Source organism: Dipodomys ordii, unplaced genomic scaffold (genome assembly GCF_000151885.1).
Source record: "Dipodomys ordii isolate 6190 unplaced genomic scaffold, Dord_2.0 Scaffold52, whole genome shotgun sequence".
Classification (NCBI taxonomy): Eukaryota; Metazoa; Chordata; class Mammalia; order Rodentia; family Heteromyidae; genus Dipodomys; species Dipodomys ordii.
In genome coordinates, this window is record NW_012267268.1 from 5094277 (window position 1) to 5104307 (window position 10031).

At 45.9% G+C, this 10031-nt stretch overlaps 1 protein-coding gene across 2 annotated transcripts; it reads left to right on the forward strand.

Moving 5' to 3' along the window:
• Positions 1–1085: 1085 nt before the first annotated feature.
• Tmem177 (transmembrane protein 177) lies at positions 1086–6379 on the forward strand. Of its 2 annotated transcripts, XM_013020662.1 has the most exons (3): positions 1089–1150; positions 2790–2854; positions 5329–6379. In XM_013020662.1, the coding sequence occupies exon 3, from the start codon at positions 5351–5353 to the stop codon at positions 6281–6283; it is 933 nt and encodes a 310-aa protein (XP_012876116.1). In that variant the 5' UTR covers positions 1089–1150; positions 2790–2854; positions 5329–5350; the 3' UTR covers positions 6284–6379. The 2 variants fall into 2 exon arrangements, with proteins under 2 accessions (XP_012876115.1, XP_012876116.1); XM_013020661.1 differs by lacking the exon at positions 2790–2854 and having other exon boundaries at positions 1086–1150.
• The last annotated feature ends 3652 nt before the right edge of the window (positions 6380–10031 follow it).

Sequence of the window (10031 nt, forward strand, 5' to 3'; positions counted from 1 at the left end):
ACACTGGCCTCAGGATGGGATACTCAAGAAGCACAGGGTTAGCTGAGAACAGACATGGTCTGACTGGCCAGTCTTGATTGATATGCTGCAGTCAATTCTGATAGGAAACGCTGCCCAGAGAGAAATACTCAGGGACACAAAGCCCTCCTACTCCAGTGCATACTAGTCTATACCCCTTGCTCAAAGCTCCTGGCCTCATTTTTTTCATCTTCAAAATGGGGATAATCTCTTCCAAGGATCAGTAAAAAAAAACTTTTTCTGCAAAGGGCCAGTCGTATTTTATGACTTGCTGGGCCAGACTGTCTCTGCCCCTGCCACTCTGCCCTACAGCTACAACCAGTAAAGGAAATGGCTGTGACCAGCAGCCAACGTCACTTACAAAAATAAGGTCGCTAGTGGGGTTTGGCTTGCAGGCAAGCCTATTCCTGACCTACCTCACATTACAGCTGAGGAAAAGGTGGCAGATGCACTGTGTACTGTGCAAGCGCGGGCACTTTTTAGAGCAGCTGCGGGGCAGCTTATGCCTGTAATTCTAGCTATTCAGGAGCTGCGATCTGGAGGATTCCCCGTTCAAAGCCAGCCCAAATTCCTCCAAAATAACCTGCAAAAAGCAGAGCTGGAGGTGTGGGCTAAGTGGTAGAGAGCCAGCCCAGCAGGCCAAACATGCCAATTCAGAGCCAGTGGGCGGTTCCACCAAGTGGGCATGGGCGTGGCCGCCTGACTGGGCGAGGACGGAAGGGCTGCGCCACTGGCCGCCAGGGGACGCAGGCAGGCCTGCCGTTCCGAGGTGAAAGGGGACTGCCAACGTCCCGGCTCCTAAGGACCGCCCCCAAGGGCCTCCGGTGCTGCCCTGAGCGTCGGCTGGGTGACGCGTCCCCCCGCCACACGAAATATCCCACGGGTGCGGCGCCCCGCCGCTTCCGGACCCCAAGAACTGGGAGCCGAACCCCGACCAGCCCTTCCACACCGCCCCCCACCCCACCGACTGGGGATAACTTCCGGTCCCGCCCCTTTGGAGCTCCGCCCCCACAGCCCCTTACGGGTTAGCAGAGCGCCAAGCCCCGCCCTAAAGGCTCCGCCCCCCAGCGCGCAGACCGGCGTGCTTTGCGGCCGTCCGGCGTGCTGGTTCTTCGTGGGGGCCGCGGCTGAGGTGAGCGCGGCGAGCGGGGCGGGCGCCGGGTGGCCTGGGAAGCCACTCTTGGCTCCTAGATTCCCGGCGGGGTCGTGTTCGTGCTACTGAGTAGTCCTAGGGTCCCAGGGTGGAAGTATGGCCGGGACCCATGGCCTCCCAGGTCTCCGCGGCCCGCCTCCCAGGCGATCCCCGAGCTCGCCTGGGCGCTGGCGGCCCGAGGGGCTCGGGGATCTGGACGCAGACCTCCAGCTTCCGGGTTGGGAAGCATTGCAGGACTGCGGGGACGTGGGCGGGAGCTCCGGATTAAAGTGGGCGGAGCAGTTAGTTACCCTGCATGCTTGTCTGCCACCACACCTTGCTCAGTAAACACTGCCTTTCACAGATGGGAAGACGGTGGGTTTCAACCATAGTCAATTGGGATCATTAGTGACATTCACTGACGAAATGGTAGAGCATTTCTCAAAAGTAACTGTCAGACCAAGAAATGTACTCATTGCCTTACTCATGTAACTGTAACCCCTCTGTACAGCATCTTCACAAGAAAATAAAGAATTTTTTAAAAAATAACCTGTCAGAAAAGGGGTGGGGTAGGAAGGTGAAACCGTATTAGCTTTGAGTTGATGCTGAGAGAAGTTGACATGCTTTGTTGTTGTTGCCAATCCTGGGGCTTGAACTCAGGGCCTGCACACTGTCCCTGAGCCTTTCTGTGCTCAAGGCTAGCACTCTACCACTTGAGCCACAGCGCCACTTCCGTCCTTACTGTTTATGTGGTACTGAGGAATGGAACCCAGGGCTTCATGCGTGCTATGCAAGCACTCTACCACTAAGCCACATTCCCAGTCCTTGACATGCTTTTTGGGGGATGGCTCTCAATTTTATTGTTTTTGGCTAGTGGTCTGCCACCAGTCTAGTATTTTACTGGTTCATTGGAGATAGTGTCAGACTTTTCTGACCTAGTAAACCATGGTCTTCTCATCCCAGCCTCCTGAGAAGCTTAGATAACAGATGTGAGCCACTAGCACAGTGCCTTGGCATGCAGTTTTTTCCACTATTATATGTGATTTAGCATAACAAGTTGTCCAAAATGACAAGTTTGCTGTGGACATCCCTCAGTCTATAACAAACACTGCACCTGTGTTTGCTGGCTAGGCTTGCTACAAGAAAGTACCACAGACTGGATGACCTGATCTGCAATGTATTTTCTCACAGTTTTAGAGGCTAAAAGTTTAAGACCTAGATATAGGCAGGTATGGTATCACTTGAGGCCTTTCTCCTTGGCTAGCAGATGGTCATTTTCTTCCAAGATGCTCCTGTTCCCTCTGTGTGTTTACATCCCAGTCTCTTTTTATAAAGGCACCAGATTGGATTAGAGCACATCCTCATTTTCCTTTCCTTTCTCAAGACCCTAACAACAGCCATAATCTCATATACTGAGAACTTGACCTTCAGTATGTGAAGTTGGAGGGACACAAATCAGTTCATAACACTGCCACTTTGGGTTAGAAGTGTGGTAATAGAACATTTGATGAAGGTGGTCCTGAGTTCAAATCCCAGTAACACACACACACACACACACACAAAGAGATCCTTGGCACTTTGATCCATTTGCTTAACTGTCTGTACATCAGATTTGTGTGTGTGTTTTTGGTATCCTCAGGTTCCACATCTAGAGATTTGACCAGTCACAGGTCCCAAATATTTGGGGGGAAAAATTATCCATAGGTACAGACTTCTTTCTTTTCATTACACCTTAAACAATACAGAATAACAACCATATACATAGCATTTGCATTGTCTTTGGTGTTTTAAGTAAACCAGGGATGATTTTAAATACATGGAGAATGTATGGAGGTAATACATAAATACTAAACCATTTGTGTAAGACTGTAGCATCTGTGAATTTGAGTTATCTGTAAGGATGCTGGAACCAATCCCTTGCAGATATAGAGGGACCACTATGGTGTGTGTTGTGTGTGTATAAATGTATATATATATATAAATACTTCTTTATGTTTATTAGGAATAATTGTTTAAAATTGTTTATTACCTAATAGTTTACTCAGCATTATTCATTAATAGAGCTGGTCCTTCATAACCATGGATACATCCATGGATTCAACTAACCAAAGGTTGAAAGCACTTACTTTTTTCCCTTGCAGTTAATCCTTAGGCAATAGGAGATAAACATACATTGTAGTTGACTGCAACCAGGGACAGCAGGACGGGATACTGGAGCTGAAGAAACAAGAAAGGAGACAGAGGATAGAAGAACAGGGTACCAGGGGTCCAGCATCCACTGGCTTTTGAAGCCCTAGCTCCCATAAGTGAGTTTATTTGTTTAGTTTAGTACAGGAAAAAAATTACTATAGGTGGTACAGAAAACAAGCTGTTAATCTATCTTGTGGTTACAATCATTAACATAAGACATAATTTGTATACATAGTAATAACTAACTTCCTATAGCTAGGGAACAATGAGAAGTGGTGACCATAACACAAACATTCATCTTATTCCCATTGTCTCGTGTCATAGGGTCCAATCAACTGTGACTCACATACCATCAGGTCCAGTTAAGTTGTAACATGCATTTATCTTGCCTTGCCTGTTTTGACCTTTCCAGAGTCCAGTTTTCAGGCTTCTGAGTACTGAGAAGGTGGTGTTCCAACCTGTTAACCCTTTCCTGACCTCAAAGCTTAGCTCCAAAGTTCCTGAAAATACATGCTGCATTTACATTAGGTATCAGGTATTATAATACTCTAGAGGTGGTTCAAAGTATATGAGAGAATGTGCATATGCTTCAAACATCAACAAACTTCAAAGCAAAGGAGCATCTTCTATTTTAGGACTTCTTGGTCAGACAGTCCCTGTCCTAGCTATTCTGTCTTTATATCAGGAAAGCAGCCACAGACAACCTGTAGTTGATATGCCAATACTGTGCCATTTTACACAAAGAACTTGACCATCCTTTGCTTTTGATATCTACAAGGTGTCCTGGAACTAAGCTCTTATAGATCCTGAGGGACAACTCTATAGGAAAAGTTCTCAGAACTCTGTCTAGCATATAATAAAGTGTTCAACAAGTTAAACATGGGATACATTTTTAGGTTAGTGATCACAAGCTTCACTGTAGGATGGATGGTGGGTAGAATGAAACAGTTGAGTATTTCATGCTGTGCCCAGTCTTGAGAATAAGAATAATAACTACAAGCCAGACACCAGTGGCCCATACCTGAAATCCTAGCTACTCAGGTGGCTGAGATCTGAGGATCATGATTTGAAGCCATCCTGGGCAGGAAAGCCCATGGGATGCTTATCTCTAATTCACACACACACACACATACATACATATACACACAAAGTAGGGTGGCATTGATCAAAAGAAATGTGCTCATTTCCTGATTTATGAAATAGTAACACTGTACATCACCTTTATAATAGCAATTCAAAAAAGGGGGGGGGGGTGCCAGAAGTAGAGCTGTGACTCAAAGTGGTAGAGTGCTAACCTTGAACAAAAACTGCTCAGGACAGCATCCATACCCTGAATTCAAACCCCAATAGTGGCACAAAAAAGTAAATATTACAGCTATTATCAGAAGGAATGTCTGCTTATGCCAGACACTAAAATACTTCTAACCACAGTCATTTTATTACTTAAGTTAAAAAGGATATGGCCAGTGGCTCATGCCTGTAATCCTAGCTACTCAGGAGGCTGAGTTCTGAGGATTACCAGTCTTAAGAAAACTGGGCAAAAAAGTCTGTGAAACTCTTATCTCCAATTAACAACCAAAAAGCCAGGAATAGAATTGTGGCTCAAGCAGTAGGCCACTAGCCTTGAACACAAACACTCAAGGACAGTACCCAGGCCCTGAGTTCAAACCCTAGCATTAGCACCAAAAAAAAAAAAGGATATGGGCATCTGGTTGTGGATGAGCATGCCTATAATTCCGTCTACTTGGGAGGCTGAGGCAGGTGTTTTACCTGGGTAATTTAGCAAGACCAGTCTCAAAATAAAATTAAAAAAAAAAACAGCTGGGAATTGTAGCTCAGTAGTAGAGCCTTTGCCTGGCAATTGCAAGGTCATGGGTTAGTCTCTAGTACTAGAGGGGAAGAAGGAGGAAGAGAAAATAGCCTTGGAGGATGTTCATTCTGCTAGCAGAACTGGGAACCATTGGCTGACTTCTCTTTCTCTTGACCAGGTTGTCACCAGCGACAGTACTGATGGCTGGTCCCCTGTGGAGGGCAGCAGTCTTTGTACAGAGACATAGGACAGCTCTCTTGGTGGGTTCCTGCACAGGCCTGTTTGGAATTCAAATTTCATACCACCTGTGCCCAGATCCCGTGGTCCGGTGGCTATACCAATACTGGCCACAGGGCCAGCCAGCTCCACTCTTCCCAGAGCTGCAGAACCTCTTCCAAGAGGTGCTCCAGGACCTGGGTGTCCCATCAAGCCACTCCTACAAACCCTTTACTACCTTCATCTTCCAGCCTCTGAGTGCCGGCTTCCCAAAACTCCCTGCTGGGGCTGTAGTGGGCATCCCTGCCATCTTCCTGGGTAGCCTAGTAACCACTGATCATCCAGTCATTGTACATGGGCAAAAAGTGGACTGGCAAAGCCCAGCAGGCACTCGGCTAAGAGATGCCTTGACCTTGTCCCATGGTGCCCAGAAATTCGCCTTGGCCAGGGAGGTGGTGTACCTGGAGAGCAGTGCAGCTGCCCTGCAGGCTGTGCCAGCCCCAGCTTGCCTGGCAGGAACCTGGGCACTTAGCGTGTGTGCTAAGCATGCCCTAGGGCTCTATGGAGGCCCTAGGAGCTTACGAGCTGCCTTCAACTTGGCGGCAGCATTGGCAGGCTTTGTGGCTTACGCCTTCTGCACAGACTCTCTCACTCATGCTCTGGAAGGCTGGCTGGACCGTCGCACAGCTTCCCTATCTCCAGACTATGCCCGCGGTGGAGTTGAATTCTATGAGAAGATTCTATCTGGCAACCTGGCCCTGCGCAGCCTTCTAGGCAGGCATGGAGAAAAGCTGTTTGCACCCAGTGGGAACATCATCCCTAAACACTGGTTCCGCATCAAACATTTACCTTACACCACTCGCCGGGACTCTGTACTGCAGGTATGGAGGAGGACACTGAACCAAGACCACTCCTGAGGAACCCCTCACCAGGACATTCCTACCTTGCCTGAGAAGATCTTTTTTTTTTAATTAATTTTTTTATTTTAATTTTATTTTATTTTTATTGTGAAAATACCGTACAGAGGAGTTACAATTACATGGACAAGATAACGAGTACATTCTGAGAAGATTTTTGATGCCTCTGTACCCTTAGCCCAAGGTCACAAAAATGTCAAACCACAGTTAGTGTAGATTCTCTCCTTGCCTACCACTTACAGACTTGGTGACATTAGACAAGTCCTTGTACGATCTGAACCTTCCTTTCCTCAATTGTAAACTAGGGAGAAGACAACTACCTCAAAGAATTACTCAATTGTGTGAAGCCATGAGCAGGAGAAGGGCCTGGCAAACAGCGCCCTAAATAAACAAGGTGTTGCTCCTACTTGGTCTTTGGGTTCTAGTGGACTGTGGAAGTCAGGCTATGTCTCACCACCAAAAATGATTATAGTATGTCAACTCCTGCAACAAACAACCATCCATCTACCTATCTGTCAAACCCCAGTTCCTCCATGGTAGAAGTGAGAAGATTTAAGAGATTAAGATGTGAAGTTAGCCTGAGTTTGCTTTAAGGTAGAGCCTTATGGTTAATGTGATCAGTAGGGTCCTATGGATACAAATGGCACACACAGAGTAGGGAAACCCCAAAGAGAGGTAGGTGGTAAGGAAACCAGGAAAGCCCCTAGACCTAATAAGAGTGAAGTTAATGTGGCAGGAGCTCTGCTTGTAGGTAGAGGAAGGAGAAAAAAAAAATTGCAAAATAGCCTTTACTGTGACAGTCCAAAGCAGGCAGCCTTCCCAGCCACAGAGCATGATCAGGGATTGCAAAGAAGAGGTTCAGTGGGGGAAACTTAGAGGAGAAGAGTAAGTCATTCCAGGTAGAGAGGTGTGCACATATTTCTACTGAACATGAAAGGCCACATGGGCCACCTATTTGGCTGGAGAAATATTATTTGGAGTCTGGACATACTAGGCTTCTCACCACTCCTCACTACTGCCCTATCTGTTCTTAATCTTGGCAAGAGCCAGGATAGCAGCATCAGGCATTCCTGCAGATCTGCCCCAACAGTAAGGTAAGGGCTAGAGGCTGGAGATGTGGAAGATGTTCCAGTGTTTAAATATGACTAGTATAATAGGCATTTTGCACCAATTATACTAGTCATATTTAAACACTGGTGCATTTACTGTTACTGAAGTTGTGAAATTGATATAATCATATATACTCTTAGTGACATAAGATGGCTGCCAGTGATTTATGGACTTACTGTTCTTGACTTTGTGTAATCTCCCCATGCTCCCTTTAGTTCTAAGTAATACAATATGGCAACATTGAGAGTGCTGTAGTTTCAATCTGGAATGTCCCCCAGTGGCCTGAGTGTTAAATGCTTGGTGCCCAGGGTAGCACTTTTGGGAGGTGGTGCAACCTTTGGGAGATGGGAGCTGTGGGGAATCCTTGAGTTATTGAAGATATGCCCTCCAAGGGGCTAGTGGTACCTCAGCCCTTTCCTCATTCTCTCTGCTCCATCATGCATTTCCACCTTGATAGGCCACCTTACCATGGACCTAAAAGCAATGGGGCCAACTATATAGACTGTAAGCTCCAAAACTATGAGCCAAAATAGCCTTGTTACAATTGAGTATCTCAGGTGTCTTTTTTTTTTTTTTTTTTTTTTGGTTGTGGGGCTTGAACTCTGGGCCTGGGAGCTGTCCCTAAGCTCTTCAGCTCAAGTCTTACCAGTTTGAGCCACAATGCCACTTCCAGTTTTCTGGTGGTTAATTGGAGATAAGAGTATCATAGACTTTTCTGCCCAGGCTAGTTTTGAACCATGAACCTCAGATCTCAGCCTCCTGAGTCGCTAGGATTACAGGCATGAGCCACTGGTACCCAGTTCAGGTGTTTTTTGTAGTAAGCAAAGCTATCAGAGGGTACGCCATTGCTGTGATTAAGTTAGAAAATATTGTAACTTCCTAGCAGACTGCTGTTTTATGAAACAAGTTGCCATGCTAGAGAGGCCCAGGTGGCAGGAAGCGTGATAGGGTGGCTTCTGATCAGTAGCTATCAGAAAACAAGACCGCCATCCAACAGCCCACAATGAACTGGATCCTGCCCACAGCCGTATGAATTGGGAAGAGAATCCTTACCCAGACCAGCTTTCAGATGAAGCCTCAGCCTTACCAGCCTTTTTATTGCCGCTTATTGAGAACCCCAGAATCAGAGGGCACAACTAAAGTGTACCTGGATCCTGGCCCCATAGAAATAATGAGGCCATAGGTAATAGGTAAATACTACTTGATAAAATATGGTTAGAAAAAAATATGGTTAAAAAAAAAGAACTTGTGGGCTGGGAAGGTGGCTCAATGGTAGAGCGCTTGCCTTGTATGCCTGAGGCCCTGGGTTCGATTCCTCAGCACCACATAAGCAAAAAGAAAAAAGCCAGAAGTGACGTTGTGGTTCAAATGGTAGAGTACTAGCCTTGAGCTGAAGAGCTGAGGGACAGCGCCCAGGCCCAAAGTTCAGGCCCCACGACCAGACCCCCCCCACCAAAAAAAAAAGAACTTGTAAGCATCACAAACCTATATATTCTGGTCCAATCACACTATAACCCAACAGAAGTTAAATAGTATGTGTTGAAAGACATATTTAAGAACATTAGCAAGCTGGGCGCTGGTGGCTCACACCTGTAAACCTAGCTACTCAGGAGGCTGAGATCTGAGGATCATGGTTCAAAGCCAGCCAGGGCAGGAAACTCCATGAGACTCTTATCTCCAATAAACCACTAGAAAACTGGAAGTGGTACTGTGACTCAAGTGGTAGAGCGCTCACCTTGAGCTGAAGAGCGCAAGGACAGCACCCAAGCCCCACGACCAGCCAAGAAAAGAACATTAGCTATAAATATATTTTTTTTTATTTTTATTGTGTGTGTGCATGCCAGTAATAGGGCTTGAATTCAAGGCCTGGACTTTTTTGCCCAAGACTGGTGCTCTTGTCACTTGAGCCACAGCTCTACTTCCTGCTTTTTAGTGGCTAATTGGAGATAAGAGGGGCTCAGACTTTCCTGCCTGGGCTGGCTTCAAACAACCATCCTCAGATTTCAGCCTCATGAGAATTACAGGGATGAGCCACTGGCACCTAACTAAATACATTTTTAATAGAAATAATTGAAAGGTTGGACAACAGTGACTCAGGAAGTTATTAATTGTGTTTAGCCACTAAAATGTATACTGATAAAAAAAAAACTTATAGGAATTTGTAGAAATATAAATAAGCCAGGCACTGGTTGTTCATGCCTACAATCCTAAATATTCGGGAGGCTGAGTTCTGAGGATCACGGTTTGAAGCCAGCTGGGTCAGGAAAATCCATGAGACTCACTTCCAATTAACCACCAGAAAACTGTGGCTGAAAGTGATAGAGCGCTAACCTTGAGTGAAAAAGCTTAGATACAGCACCCTGAGTTCAAGTTCCGGCCCTGAGTTCAAGCCCCACAACCAGCAAAAAAGAAAAAAAAAGATATAAATATCATATAAAATTCTTAAAAATATAAAGTGCTACCTGCATACTGATTACAAGGACATAAACTAAGCAAGAAATTACAGTCAGAAGCAATGTTATGGTGGAATTTTGAATAATTCTATTCTTAACACGCACACACATGCATTTATATAAAGTCTTGCTTTCTTTTTGCATCAAGGTGACAGATTCTGCATCCCTGCTCTGGCTCTGCATTC

Bases quoted from the DNA above. Each gene is read 5' to 3' on its own strand.
- Tmem177 (XM_013020661.1), top strand. From the start codon at position 5,351: ATGGCTGGTCCCCTGTGGAGGGCAGCAGTCTTTGTACAGAGACATAGG.